The sequence below is a fragment of the Astatotilapia calliptera genome, chromosome 5 (genome assembly GCF_900246225.1).
Source record: "Astatotilapia calliptera chromosome 5, fAstCal1.2, whole genome shotgun sequence".
NCBI lineage: Eukaryota > Metazoa > Chordata > Actinopteri > Cichliformes > Cichlidae > Astatotilapia > Astatotilapia calliptera.
In genome coordinates this window covers 2,965,353-2,981,152 of record NC_039306.1, presented here as the reverse complement: position 1 = coordinate 2,981,152, position 15,800 = coordinate 2,965,353, and the positions used below count along the sequence as shown (strand labels likewise).

Sequence of the window (15,800 nt, the reverse complement as noted above, 5' to 3'; positions counted from 1 at the left end):
GGTCGTGTCTGTCGCGTTCGGTGTGAACACACCGTAATGACAGAATGGCAGCTGTTTTTTATGAGCGGAAGTTTTAATTCAGTTCAATTCAATTTTATTTATACTGCTCCAAATCAAAACAAGTCACCTAGAGGCACTTTATATTGTAAGGTAGACCCTACAATAATCAAAAATAAACTGCTGACAGGTGTCAGGTTTAGCTTTCAGTTTATTTTGAACAGGTCCATAATCTTTAATGTTCAGGTAAGTACAGGTGAGACAGGTTTGCCAGCAACAGCACAGATGAAAGATAAAATCTCCTGAGTGGTTTCCAGTATTATCATGTAGTTTTAACCTGTTTACACTTCCTAATGAGACAAAAAGCGAAAGATTCATCAGGTCAAAGACATCTAAGTACATCAGACAGCGAAGCATTTTCTCCCCAATCGGCTTGACAGTGATGAATCGTGTTTCATGTGTAAACTGAGCCAATGAGGAGGCTTCCAGCTACCTGACATTCAGGTGTAAATAGAAACAACATGAATCAACATGAAGTGAGAGGTTTTAGAGAGAACATGAAATATAAATTGATGTTCTCGGGCAGAACGTCAGTTCTTTAGAATAAACTAACAAAAGGTTAAAGATATAAACCTTGACAGCTACCACGTGATCACTTTTCTGCCCACTGGAACAACACCCTCAGAGGAGGGGCAACTTTCGAGTTGTTCTGACACAGTGTTGTCATGGATACAAGTGTTTCCCTTCATGTTTAATTCAGTCCTTCGTATTTATATTGTATGACCTTCACAGCGTCAGCGTGCATGTGACCTATGGTGAACAACACTGTCTGAACTATAATTACCTGTAATCTTGAAGATAATCTACGAATAATACATTAAACTGTGAGAAGGAGTAATAGTGTCTGTAACTGTAACCTTGTTAGTTTGGACTCATTGCAAGGTGTAAGGCTCACTGTGCTGCTGTCAGTTCTTTTCTGATCTGTTCATCATATACTCATCCTTTTAATGATGTGTTGTATATATTCACATTAATTGTAGATCTATGTAAACCCTGCGTATGAACATTTAGGCAGTGCTGGTGGTGGCGGTGGAGTTGGCAGTCTGTTGCTCCATCTCTGAGCTTCCTACCACCATTTCTCTCAGCCCTTTGCTGAAGTGAAGATTTGCTCCGATCACGATGAAACCCTGCAGAGATGGAACAGCTCCTGTCAGCCAGGGGGCAGCACTGAGTTTATTTCTGCATAAATCTGACTTTAAAAAAAAGAAAGCCTAAAACAAATAAAATGATAATACAAGACTTTATTATAAAAAAAATGTGTGACGCCCACAAGTGTATGGTCACAATTGTAATTTTTTTGTAAATTGTTTTTTTTGATGGTGGTATTTAGGGATGGGTATCGTTTAGGTTTTATCCGATACCGGTGCTCAAACGGTGCTCAAACCGGTGCTTAAAGAATGGAGAACACAAAATTGGTCCAAAAACCTCTCATGTTCAGCTGGTTTTTTGTAAAAAGATAACAATGTTAGCCTTTTCTGCAGCTATGGGGCATATATGGTATCACTCTTGGCTGGAAGCAGTGCTTAAACAATGGAAAAAACACAAACTTTGTCCAAAAACCTCTCATGTTTAGCTGTTTTCCACTTTTTCTTTGGTCATTTTAGCCTTTTTGGCCAGGGTGAAGGGAGCATCTGCCATCAAACAAGAAGACAGCCGCATGTAGCTATGATGATGTTTGCTAGTTCACTTTACATGCATGCATACAACAAGTGCACTCATGGGTCAAAATGTTCACCAGTACTGAATATCCATTGACATGGGAACAGTAAAATAATTCTATTTAACCTCAGACACACACAGCTAGATGCTCTTCGGGGTCAGTCGGTTCACTGAAATGATTTATCTGCCACCTCGGTTGTGGTCCCAACTCGAGAACAAGAGCTCAAACTGCCCGACTGACATCCTGAAATATGACCGAAAACTCCTGGATCAATCCAGGACATTCTGTTGCCTATTCCGAGGAATCGGATGACCCAGATTCTCTGTTTCTTCCTTTTGTTTCTTAGCAACATCAGGATCATCATCACTTCACGTGTACTCTGTGTTTGTCAGTGCATTTTTGAGGACAAATTTTCCATAAAAGCACTTTCGATGTGCATCTATTTACACAACAGGTTTGCATTCAAAATATTTGAAAATTTATTCAATTTTTTTTGTAATCCACTCAATGTGTTACAACTAATCAAAATCAATTTTATGTTTTATTTTCATAAATATGAAAAAAGTCTAAAACTCCTCAAATAGTCGAGGGGTAAAATCACACTCACGTTATGATATTCAACCACCTCCTCAATGAAATCCACCCCATCAGCCAGCGGGATCCGAACGCCTCTCTTTGTCCAGTCTAAGAGAGCACACACAAACAGAGCGACACTGTCACGGTGTGTTCAGGGTCTGTGAGTTTTTTGATTGATGAATTAGGTTCTTACTGTTGATCAGTGGAACTACAGACATCTGCAGCATCGTCTTTAGAGGAGCCTGCAGAGGAATCAACTGCAGACACACAGAGAGGTTTTAGGGTGTATACGCTTCATGTTTTGGTCAGAACGTGTAAAAATCAGGGAGAAAGTGTTTGTTCTGTAGTTTTGTGTCTTGTGGAGATCAGAGAAATATTTTTACTGCTATTGTTCATGGTCATCATCATTATCATTGCATTAATAACATAATCTACAGCATTGATATTGCATTCAGATGTTTAAATATATTGGCACCCAATCAGCCTTTATTACAGGAGCAGTTATAACCCCTTTAAACTGTTGAGTTAAATCTATAATCTTAAATGCTTTTGAATGCTTTTCATAATCTTAAATGTTTATATGCAGATTATATTGCATTATAAAAGAAAGGCCTAACTCTGAGTACACTCTGTGCCAAAGTAGACAGGAAGCGCAGGCTTTTGCAGAGCGTGCTTGTGAAAGTGAAACTAAAGCAGAGTCTAAGTGTAAGTTACTTTGAAGAGCAGTTTGGATGGGGCTATTTGAATAACCAGGTTATTCATTGTTATCTTTTATTCTTTTATATTCTTTTATTAAGTTTTAAGTAGTATCATTTGATTAAAACATTTATTCGATATATTACACATATAGTTTCAGTTGTGTACGTGCTGGCCTTCTGTCTGGTGGAAAGGTTACAAGGTTTAGCTGGTGAGGTGAAACTGAGTGCATTTCAGGTTGACACAAACACACACACACCCACACACACACAGTAGATGGACTCATTTATAGGTGAAAGTTCTCCACCATTTGACCTTAGAACTGAAGAAGCTTCTCGGATGAGAAGTGAAACGTCTTCAAGCAACTTAAAGAAGTCCAGACGCTTTTCTTTGCAAGCTCCTTTGACTACGATGACCTGGATGACTGAGAACCTTCACAGACATAGGTGAAAGTTTAATTATATTTTGCTTGTGACCAGGGTTTTAATAGTTTTGCAGTTTTCATTAGTTTTTATTTTAATTCAGTTTTGATTTCAGATTTTAAATTTTATCTCAGTTTTAATTAGTTTTTACCAATTGTTTGCTAGTTTAGTTTAGTTTTTATTTTTTTGAAAATCCTTAGTTTCAGTTTAGTTTTGATTAGTTTCAGTTATGGTTTTAGTTGTGTTTGCAATAATTAAGTGTAACAAAATCCCAGTTTCATCATATCAGTCATGCTCTTCTGCTCATCCTTGGGTATGTTGCTATTCCAGCTACCTGCACCCTGGACAGGTCGCCTGTCTGTCGCAGAGCTAACACGCAGAGACAGACAACTCACATTCCCACCTATGGGTTCTTTAAATAAATAAAGGCAGATGAACAACCACTGATACCAGGCAACTATAAAATGTATATCTTGGCCCCAATGAGACTATTAACTCTTGCAGCACCGGGTGATCGTAATTTTGGTTCAAGTGAATTGATAAACTTTTTGAAGGCAATTGACTCACACAGTTATGTAGATATCCTCGTCCTGTTGTCTCGGGATGCATCACACTGCCTTGCCTGGGGTTAGCTTCTGTTTCTGGGGATGAGGGTCGAGTGTGCTCCCTTACCTTCTCAAGGTAAGCTAGGTTAGCCTTCTTGTGTGAGCTTTTCAAGCGCACTTTAAGGATTGTGGGATTTTTTTCCCTTTAGAAATGTCCCTCATAATTTGTCTCTTTCCACTACAAGACACTTGCTTTAAGCAAAACACAGTCATATTCAAAGTAATCCCAAATTGGACTCTGGCGCTTTCTCCTGACATGATTCTGCGCGTGGACGGAGCAGCAACACAGACGACTCGACTAACGTGCTGCCACCTGCTGGCATAATGAGACACAGCAAGAAAAAAATCTGGAAACTAAACTTCATTTTCACCCTCGACTATTGTAGGACACGCACACATCAATGAAAACTAAACACATTTTTGCTATAAATTCAGTTAATTTTAGTTAGTTTTGTGAACACTCATTACAGTTTTAGTTAGTTTTCCTTTTTTTGTTTTTATTTTTATTTCCGTTAACGAAAATGTTTTTCACTTCTAGTGTTAGTTTTAACTGTGTTAAAAGTCATTGTGGTTTTGAAACTTATGCATGTGATGACGCATGAGGGGGCGTTATAAATTTCCCTGATGATATAAAACAACTGATTGTGTATTGTTCGAGAGAGATCGATGCTGCGTACAGTGTTCATCTCTCCATTAAAATCATCGTTTGACTTAACCCGGCCGGACCAGTGTTGTTATTTTGGATTTCCTCCTATATCCCTCCTCAATATTTGAACCCTTAACAGTCTCCTTGCTGTCTCATTGAACCAATTACTGTAAGATGAAAACAAACTTACCGCCAGAGACTCGAGAGCTGACTGGTTGGAGAAGATCTTAAACCTGAAAGGTGAAAAAAAGTCGATAAATAATCAATAATCAAGTTGTGCTATAAAATGGTGGATCATTACGAAGCCAGTTTTAACCAACATGGCGATGGTGTTGGTGATGAGTTCGTTCTGTTGGAGAACCGGTGTGAGAGCATAATGTGGTGGGTTAGAGTTTTTCATTCCTGTAGAAGGTGAGCGATGACAGGTGTAGTCCGTGGTGTCAGGGGTGTGTGTGGATGAGAGGAAGAGAGGACCCAAACGCAGGAATAGCAGGTAGGTGAAGATTGGTGATTTATTGTAGACAATGGAGAAATGAACAGACCATGAGATGGCTGACTGCCTGGACGACTGAAAGACTGGCTGAATGGCTGACTGAGCATAGGGCACACACAGGAACGACAACATCAATGACAAGACAATGACCAGGATGAAACTGAGGACTTAAATACACCGGCTGAATAGTGACTGATTGGAGACTGGTGAGTGAACAGCTGAACACAGAGTCCAGAATGAATCAGTCCTGGTGGGTGGCCGTGTGGCCAGGGGTGGCATTGGAGTCGATCTTGTGGGCGGCCACGTGGCCAGCAGTGACGCTGGAGTCGATCTGGCGGAAGGCGGCGGCGGCCACTCAGCAAGTCCAGAGGCTGGCTGCGAGGAAGACAGCGGTGGCCACTCCGCAGGTGTGGAGGCTGGCCGCGAAGAAGACGGCGGCCTGGTGGCCGGTAATGGCGAGGAAGGTCAGTCAGCGGCCTGGAAGGTGGCCACCGATGCCAAACCCAATGTGGACAAGGCGGTGGCAATCGCTTGATCAGGCGGTGTGGAAACCTCTGGCTGAGGAGAGAGAGAGAGCTCACAGCTGGCTCTGGGTGCTGTGACTGCAGATTGGGGAACAGAGCTAAAAACGGACTGGGAGACTGACTTGGAAGCTGAACAGCAGGAGACTGGACTGCAGACTGGAGGACAGGAGACTGAGCTACCGGTGACTGAACTGAGGATGGGGACAGTGCTGCAGCCTGAGACAATAAACCGGGAACATGAGATGGAAACAGATCTGCTAATTTACTAAGGGAGTGAGCTAGGGCCTGAAAACCTGGATGAGGATGTGGATGAGGTGGTGAACAGGCAGGTCAACATGCTAGCTCTTCCAATCCATCCTCCAGAGCGCGAGGGCAATGCCTGGAGAGCCTCAGCTGAATCTCAAGGGACGTCAGGTTAGATCCTGGTCTCCGAGGGCTGCCCAGAGCCAGGCGAAACCCCTCGAAGATGTGCTGTCTTTCAATTCAATTCAATTCAATTTTATTTATATAGCACCAAATCACAACAAAAGTCGCCTCAAGGTGCTTCATAGGTACAGAGAAAAACCCAACAATCATATGACCCCCTATGAGCAAGCACTTTGGCGACAGTGGGAAGGAAAAACTCCCTTTTAACAGGAAGAAACCTCCAGCAGAACCAGGCTCAGGGAGGGGCGGGGCCATCTGCTGCGACCGATTGGGGTGAGAGAAGGAAAACAGGATAAAGACATGCTGTGGAAGAGAGACAGAGGTTAATAACAGATATGATTCAATGCAGAGAGGTCTGTTAATACATAGTGAGTGAGAAAGGTGACTGGAAAGGAAAAATCCCCCAGCAGCCTATGTCTATTGCAGCATAACTAAGGGAGGATTCAGGGTCACCTGGTCCAGCCCTAACTATATGCTTTAGCAAAAAGGAAGGTTTGAAGCCTAATCTTGAAAGTAGAGATAGTGTCTGTCTCCTGAATCCAAACTGGAAGCTGGTTCCACAGAAGAGGGGCCTGAAAACTGAAGGCTCTGCCTCCCATTCTACTTTTAAATACTCTAGGAACAACAAGTAGGCCTGCAGAGCGAGAGCGAAGTGCTCTAATAGGGTGATATGGTACTACAAGGTCATTAAGATAAGATGGGGCCTGATTATTTAAGACCTTGTATGTGAGGAGCAGGATTTTGAATTCTGGATTTAACAGGAAGCCAAAACAGGAGAAATCTGCTCTCTCTTTCTAGTCCCTGTCTGGACTTTTGCGGCAGCATTTTGGATTAGCTGAAGGCTTTTCAGGGAGTTTTTAGGACTTCCTGATAATAATGAATTACAGTCGTCCAGCCTGGAAGTAATAAATGCATGAACTAGTTTTTCAGCGTCACTCTGAGACAGGATATTTCTAACTTTAGAGATGTTGCACAAATGGAAGAAAGCAGTATTCTGTCTGGCTGCATCACAACCTGGTACGGCAGGAATGCTCTGTAAACAAAGATCTATGGAGGAGGTCAGATGATCCCACCATAAAATAATAATAACATTTTATTTACATTTTTTATATAGCACCTTTCTAGACAGAATCATAAAGTGCTGAGATAGCAATGGTGTCACATGAGAATACTTGGAGGATTTTGTCAACAGCGTAGCTGCAGCGTTTTGGAAAACCTGCAGACGATCCAGAGAACCTTTGCTTAGACACATAAAGAGTTACTATAGTCCAAGCGTGAGGAAATAAATGCATGTGTAGCTATCTCCAGTTCAGGGCGAGATAAAATAGGGCAAGGGCGTAGATTTGGCATGGACGGAAGGGACGTGTCCCCACCAATATCCAGCTATTATTGAATTGTCCCCACCAATAATTTGATCTCTTCGAGTAAAGAACAACAAGAAAAAAACGATCTGTCAGCGTCTCATTCACCCAGCGGAGCAGAAAGAGTTAAATTACGTTCTCTGCTGGAGTCCTACGTCATGTGACAAATATGGCCAATGTGATTGGCTGAGCCTTTCAGGGAACTGTTTAGTTTTAGCAGCGGCAAGCCTGCGCTGCGAGGAGGACGGCAGCAAAAAGGAAGAACCTGGATATAAGAAAGTGTTTTTCAAAGAAACCTGTAAGTCACTTAAACTCAAGTTCACTCATATAATGTGTCCGTCACAATAACGTTATAGGCTATGCTAGGACATACATGCCAACACTCCCGATTTTTCCGGGGAATCCCGAATTTCAGTGCCCCTCCCGAAAATCTCCCGGGGCGACCATTCTCCCCAATTTCTCCTGATTTTCCACCCGGACAACAAAACTGAAAACCATATCCCAGACTGGCCCAGCCAATTCCAGTTTCCAACAATGGCTACTAGTACTGCAGCTACTTAGTTTTAATATTACTCTTATTTCTCTTTCTGGGTCGCAAAATAAACTTTTAACACATTTTCAGGCGAGAATGTAGCTGTGTGTCAAATAACTTAAACATGTTATTGTTTGGCCTTTTTCAGTGCTTTAGTTGTGTTTTATTTGTTGGTGAGTAAATCGTTTTGGCTGAGATTAAAGTTATTAGATTAAATAAAACTTTATCCCTCGGGAGGATTCCTCCGGGTTCTCACACAGCTGAATAAACTGCTGTGTGAGAACTCCGGTTATATTTTAGACAGCAAGGAGCAGACGGCAGGTGACGTAATTCTGAAGGCTAGACCGTCCAATTTCACATTTCCGGTCTACCTGGCTTCCGGAGGACCCGGCCCACTTAGACCACAAAGGCCGGGTCCTCAGGTGGACGCAGCCTCTGAATTTGGACACCCCCGGCCTGTTTCCGGTCAGACAATAATAACGGTGATATTTAACTTATTTTATCCGATAAATAAACACTGTAAGATTCAAGTTTTTTGTATATATATGTACATGTATACCCCCCCCCCCCCAGCCCCTTTGAATGTCTCCCTAAAAAATCCAGTTTTTTAGATAATATAAAATCATTCAACAAGAATGATTTATTAGACAGAGATCGAGTGTTAAAAAGCGCCATATTCAGTAGAAGCCTCTGTATTTGCGGAGGCTCGAGTTAAAGGAAACTCAGGGTTTGAACCATCACGCTCGTAGAATCCGCTCACCGTGGGAAGAAAAAGCCAGCCGGCAGAAGAGTCTGGATAAACCCTCCTCAGGCAGGCCGGTCTCAAAGAGCCGGGCCCAGCGTATCCAAACAGGGACGTGGAAAACAAGTCCCCCTCCATGGAGCTTCTCTGAGCTCAGGAGACAAGGCACGCTCGGCGTCGCTTACCAGCCGAACCCCACCGCCAGTAAAGCCTGAGCTTTACCTGAATACCTCCTCTTCTCCTTCTCCGTGGCGAAAATGCCCGACGAAGATCCAGCTGATGGAGGAGGGTGGAAAATGCCGAAAGGAGGACGAAGAGACATCGTGAGGCATCATAGAGGATCGGATGGATAGCAAAGCCAGACGATCATACACCAAGGCAGCCAATACATCGTTAAAACTAAATGAGAACAGCAGAGCAGAAAAAAATTATACAAAAGTGGAGCGCGACAAACTGCACCCGGCAGCGGCAGAGCCAAACACAGGCGCCATCATACCAGAAGTTCTTCAACAGCTTCCAGAACATACTGGAAGTTCTATGCACAGCATAGCACCAGGTCTGAGCTGCCGGTCATCCAGGACCTCTACAGGCCCAGATGATCCTCTCTGCTCCCAGCCCACCCAGCCTAACACTCTTCACAGGACCAGATTCAGGGACAGTTTCTACCCACAGGCCATCAGGCTGCTGGACTGCAAAACAGGTCAGAGAGGTATAACAATTGAAAATGCACAACATGAGGAAAGATGAGGAGAACAAAGAACTCCCTCCAGACTGAGCTCCAACAGGGAGATCCAACAGAAAAAAAACCCTTAGCACATGAATCATCACATCTCACAACATAGCAGACAGACGCTTCGGAGGCGTTTGGAGGGGATGGGGGGGTGAGTGTAGGTCTGTGTCAGTGTACATGCGTATGTGTGTGTATGTGTGTGTGTTCCTCATTCAGCCGAGAGAAAGTGTCCCTTCTCCCGGTTAAGCAAAGTCAACAATCTTCAGTCGACGCGGGTGACCTTGAACGAGGAGGGAGAAAGTCACAACACAGTCAAAGGAGCTTGCAAAGAAAAGCGTCTGGACTTCTTTAAGTTGCTTGAAGACGTTTCACCTCTCATCCGAGAAGCTTCTTCAGTTCTAAGGTCAAATGGTGGAGAGTCCCAGATATAAACCTAGTGGGAGTTTCCCCCCACAGAGGGACAAAAGGACCCCCTGATGATCCTCTAATCGCCTGAGCCAAGGTGGGAAACTGGGCGTGGGTCCCAATCAGCCAGAGTTTCGGGTGTGTTCATTGTGAAACCTGGCCCCACCTTATCATGCGAATTCCTGAGGTCAGATGGCCCAGGATGTGAGTGGGCGTTAAGGCGTCTGGGAAGGGATCTCAAAACTGGATTAGGGTTAGGGTTACCCGTCTTCAAGCAACTTAAAGAAGTCCAGATGCTTTTCTTTGCAAGCTCCTTTGACTACGATGACCTGGATGACTGAGAACCTTCACAGACACGTGACAACACAGTCTTGTTATCTGAAGGAGAATTGTTATTCCCCTTAGCTTTTGCCTTGAGCATCCAGCTGGCGCCAGGGGGGGGGGGGGGCGCATGAGATGAAGATGGCAGTTGTTTTGGTTAGTGCGAACAAACTGCATCCAATTTAAGAGTTGGTCTAATGTCCGTCACTGGTCACCAGGTCTGAATTCCCGTTGTTCTTCTTCAAGATGTTATGTTATGTTGTCTCGATCCTGGGTCTTATGACCCGGTGTTTTGAGTTTTAGTTTATTTTGATGTTTATAGTATGTGATTAAACTCATTGCCCAGCTTTTCTAGTTCATTTGTTTTTAGATTCCCTTTGTGTCTTCCAACCCCTGTGAAGTCTCCCTTGCCCTTCATGTGTTTCATGTCTGTCTTACGTTGTCAAGTTCATGTAGTCATGTCTGCGTCTCATTATGTTTCCTGTTTTATTTTGAAGGGGTCCTGTGTTCCTATGTTCAATGTTTTTAGTTTTACTTTCCCCTCGTGACGTCGTTATGTTCATGTGTGTCAGCTGTTTCCCCATGTGTTTCCATTTCCCTCATTATCCTCCTGTGTGTATTTAGTCTGTGTGTCTTCAACCCTAACCCAGCAGGTGGATGAGGGAAGGAGAGGCAGGAGGAGGAGAGACCCGAGGCGGCGAGACCCGAGGCGGCCGCCGGTCTGAGTGTCAGGTGAACTCCAGGTAAGAAGTTATGACCTGCAGTCTATCTGGGTCAGATATAAACCAAGTTTAGGTGGAGTTTATTTTCGTTATGCTGACTTTTTACCGTCAGTTGAGTTATTGTAACTGTATTGTAGCTAGCATGACGGAGTTTCTATACAGCTGGGTGGGTAATTGATGTTACTGATAATGAACTTTATTTTATTCATAAGGTCAGTTAGTAGAGTTGCCAACTGTCCCATAAAAAACGGAATCATCCCGTATTCAGTGAAAATATTACGTGTTTCTTATTGAGGTGAAAAGGAACACAAAGCTGCAGTTTTTCTGCGTCGTTACGCTGCACAGCTGCCTCTTCTTCTCTCAGTCTCTCCCCCTCCCTCTCCTGTTGCTCCTTCAATCATGAAACTGATCAATGATCAGCAGATGTCACGCTAAACAACAGCAGCACGTTTGATCAGCTGTTGTTAGAATTTATTTAATATTAATTTCTAGTATCAGCTGATGTTTGCTGGAGCCACAGCTGTAAAGCTGCTAGTCATGATGTCGGTTTGGATATGTGGTGAGAGGGAAACATGAAGATGAAACCAGGAGATGTCCTTACTGAATCATCAGAGCTGTGATGGAGAAACAGGTTTACCTTTTAGGTGACATGGATGAGTTGAAGTTATGAACTGTTTCTGAGAGACAAATAACACCAGGATCCTTTTCTAAGTAGCTGACAGCTGGTAACTGTGCAGGGGCGTGTCTAGCAAAGTGTTGCCAGAGGGCAGGTAGGGCATTAACAGGGAGAGGGGGGCACAAAGAAATACTTTTCTTTCTTATTTTCAGTTAAAATGTCTCGCTTTTATTTATTTATTTATTTTTTATTAAACAATATTTTTTATTGCTTTTTGCAACAGCATATAAAGGTTTGTTTTCACAGTAATATGCCGCAGTAATAAGAACACCACCCCCACACACACACCTCCCATCCCTGCTCTCTCCCAAACCTACATCAAATAAAAACACATGAAATATGCATACATTAGTACAGTATGAAATGTTTCGCTTTTAATAAATAATTATCTGAATCTAACAACCAAAGTTTTTATCTGATGTAAAATGTATAGAAATCACACATATACCAACAAGACTGTACATCACTGTCACCACAGCGTCTGTTTTCATTCAAAGGCTTTATGGCTTTAATACCTGGGGGGCCGGTCTCTAGTCAAAATGCCCAGGCTGATGTTTTGTCCCAGTCCAGGCCTGGGCACGACACGCAGTGAATTAATCTCAGAAGGTGCATTAAAAAAATAAATGGCCGCACCAGTGGTGCACATCGCAAATTAGCTCACATAGACACATTAGTTGTGCCGCTTCTTAATGACAGTATCTTAGCTAACAACCCCAACTACCAGATTCAACTTGTAATTAGCTAAAAATAACTTAGCCTACCAGTGAGAGGGACGTTGCTAGCTGGCAGTTTTTTCAAGCGATGTTTAAATTTCCACATTCTGACACTTTAAATTCTTCAGCAGCTGTCCGCTCAGCGCAGCATCAGCACCACGGAAAAACACGAATACATCCGTACTCGAGACAGAATTCACAATGTGTTTTCAGGACTTTCAGGCGTATGGACCAATATTTTCTTTTCTGATCAAACCAGAAAGCTTTAAAGAGCAGCTGGGTTTGTCTCACATTAACTGGCTGAGTTAATGCCAGTTAATGCGACATTGAAATGCAGTTGATTGAACAGAAAAGCTCGACTCTGTGGGGTCAAAGTTTGCAGAACTACGAACACAGCTGGAATCCACAGCTGTGCGTGTTCATGGAGCTGCATGTTCACCTGCTGGACATCACTGCCTGACAAGTTTAACTGTCTTCAGAACATTGCAGAGGCCTTATTGACAGTATTTGGCTCTACATATCTGTGTGAGCAGATTTTCTATCACATGAGTCCTCAGGCAGCCTCTGAATGCTGGACACTTGGAGACCTGTGTCTCTGAGTGGGAGACCAGAGATCACATTCACATGTGTGTCTCTGTATTAACAAACATGTCATCATATTGGCCCAGTTTATTTTTCTTATCATTGTTGTGAGGAGACCATAAATAGCATTTGTATTTTCTGTTGTGCAGTTCATTTGCTGTTATGGATAAAAAGTCTTTTTTTTGTTTCATAATAGCTGATAACTATTCGCTGACAGCTGCCAACATCTGCACACAAATATAATCCTATAAAGTTGTTCTATACAGTGTGTAACTGTTCATGTAGAGCGTTATTAAATTTATTGCTAATGCAGTCATATGGCACACTGACTTCTGAGGAAATTTTAGATGCGCTCGTCATCAGAAAGGTTGCCGACCCCTGGGTTAGAGAATAATCGAGACTATATAAAAGACATGAGAAGCCCAGCAGGGAAGATAAGGGAGAGAGAGAAAGTGCGGCCGCCTCCCTCAAGAGCCAAGGAGTTACAAGGATATACTGTGTTTTGTATTAGTATTACCTTGTGTGCAATTTTGCTTTTTTTCTACATGAAATATTGAGGGGGCTCTGAGCCTAAGAATTTCTTTGCTGGTAGTGATGTGCCACTCTTACATATATAGGATAAAATAAAACTTGAAACTTGAGACTGATTTTCACAGTAAGGAAGATCAAGATTCAAATATTGCTACAGGAAAAAAATCTTGCTACAGATTTCAATGTGCAAACACAATCGAGTGAGTGTGGGGTGACTGGGTTAGGCCAATCTGATATTTAATGAACATGTTGCAGAAACAAAGAAGTGAAACATGCAAACCTGCGTAGGTCAGTGTGAACAGACAGACGTTTTCCTCTCATGGAAACTTTGGCATTGAACTTGGTCTCCTGCAAGAAGGGAAAAAGACGCTTTTAGTTTCCACCTCAAAGTCTGTGAGTTTTTTCTTGTTGAAAGGCTCAAAGATCATAAATGACAAGAAGGCGCAAACACTGAAGCCATAGGGATGCTTCAACCACATTTCTGTCACGGTTCTGGGTCATGTTGACCCAGCTTTCTGTTTTTCTAGATTATGATTTATGGTTTGATTTATCAGTGATACTGTTTTGATTATGATTATTATTTAGTAGGCTTTGGTCAGTGTCAAGTCTGTCTCTCTCTGTCTAGTCCGTGTCTTAGTAAAGTGTGTTTTGTTTCCTGTTTTACTTTGAAGGTTCTTGTTCCTGTCTGATGTCAGTGTTCCAGCTTTGCTCCCCCTGTCTCGTTAGGTCTTATTTCTCCCAGCTGTGTTCCCCTTCTGTCTCTAATTCCTTGATGACTCCCTCAGTGTATTTAAGCCCAGTGTGCCTTTGTGTCACTGTCGCGTCCTTAACGTCTGTTCACCCTCTCTCCCTCTGTGTGCTCTGTTTTCCAACCTGTCTAGTTATTCGGTACTCCCAGTTTAGTTAGTGTTTTTCTGTTCTGCTTCATCCCAGCAATAAAGCTGTGTATTTTGAGTTTCTTCCGCCTCCTCGAGTCCTGCCTGCCTAGACACAGACAATTTCAGAGTTTCTTTAGGGTCTTCGTCTTCATTTCTTTGCCTGGGACAGATATATTCTCTGTATGATGTTATATAAGTAAAGCTTAGTAACTTTTAAAAGGATTCAAAGGAGTCTTTACAGCATGAACCGAGTGTGTGGGGCATTGACTTAATGACCTAGGAGCTCAGGAAGAATGATGGGGTTTCAGCAGGTCAGAGATATACTGGGAAGCTTCACCATGTAGGGCGCTACAAGTTAAAACTAGAATTTTAAGGTGAAACCTAAAATACATTTAAAATGGGGTGGTTGTAGCTCAGGTGGCAGAGCAGATCAGCCACTAACCAGAAGGTCGGTGGTTCGATCCCAGGCTGCTCCAGGCTGCATGCCAAATATCCTTGTACCCAGGGCAGCTATGGCTGCAATGTAGCTGCCATCACCAGTGTATGAATGTGTGTGTGAATGGGTGGATGACTGAACGTGTAAAGCGCTTTGGAGTCCTTAGGGACTAAGTAAAGCGCTATACAAATGCAGGCCATTTATTTTACATTGGCAGCCAATGAAGAGAAGCCATGGAGTGACTTCATGGAGTGACATGTGAGCTTCAGCTGGTGACAGGTAAAAGTCTTGACGCAGCATTTTGCACAGTCTGAAGACAAGTCAAAGCTAATTTGTTAAAACAGAAGAAAGACGACGGTCACAATAATCAGTAAGAGCAGTTCAGCCTTTTGACACCAGCAGTCTGAGTTTAGAAATATTCATTAGATGATAAGGAAGTCATGAGAGGTTCCTGCGGTGTGTTTTTAAAGAACAGCTGTTATCCTCCCTCCGGTTAGGGTGGATTTGGAGTTTGTCTTTCTGCCTCAGATTAAAAGCCATCAAACACATATAATCAGCCTTTTAAAAGGACCAGTGCAGCCATCCAGTCTTCACCAGATTATCAGGTCACCAGCGTGGCAACCAGACCAGCCCAGCTAAGACAATTTCTATCAAAGGCAGAACTGTTATTTCAGATATCACTGACTCATACAAACAGTAAAAGATCTGTTAGATATGACATGACCCATTTTAAAACAACACCAGTAATCCTAAACAAGTCCTTAAGAACGTTATCATGACGCAGTGATCAGCAGTATCAAACCAGACCACAGTGTACAGTCTTTAGTGTGTGTGTGTGTGTGTGTGTGTGTGTGTGTGTGTGTGTGTGTGTGTGTGTGTGTGTGTATACCATGGTCATGCTGCTCAGCTGAACCGGAGGCTGACCTGGAGGCAGCACCATCACATTGACGATGGCAGTCATGACAACCGTGGCTCCAGACGTCTTGATGGAGGTTTTGGGCGGAGAGTTGACGGCGAGCTGGAGAGACAGTGGAGCATCCACCAGTGCCGGGTTCTACCCAGAGTA

General features: G+C 43.0%; 1 protein-coding gene across 4 annotated transcripts in view; it reads right to left on the bottom strand.

Annotated features, from left to right (window-relative positions):
- Window positions 1-190: 190 nt before the first annotated feature.
- The window catches only part of pltp (phospholipid transfer protein), a 31,232-nt gene continuing 15,622 nt past the window's right edge, over window positions 191-15,800 (bottom strand). For all 4 annotated transcript variants that reach the window (XM_026166639.1, XM_026166642.1, XM_026166640.1 and 1 more), the window contains 6 exons: window positions 15,624-15,788; window positions 13,701-13,768; window positions 4,853-4,895; window positions 2,487-2,550; window positions 2,325-2,401; window positions 191-1,184 (listed from right to left, as the gene is read on the bottom strand). In XM_026166639.1, the coding sequence (XP_026022424.1) occupies window positions 1,065-1,184; window positions 2,325-2,401; window positions 2,487-2,550; window positions 4,853-4,895; window positions 13,701-13,768; window positions 15,624-15,788 (537 nt within the window). In that variant the 3' untranslated portion in view covers window positions 191-1,064. The remainder of the gene's footprint in view (window positions 1,185-2,324; window positions 2,402-2,486; window positions 2,551-4,852; window positions 4,896-13,700; window positions 13,769-15,623; window positions 15,789-15,800) is intronic.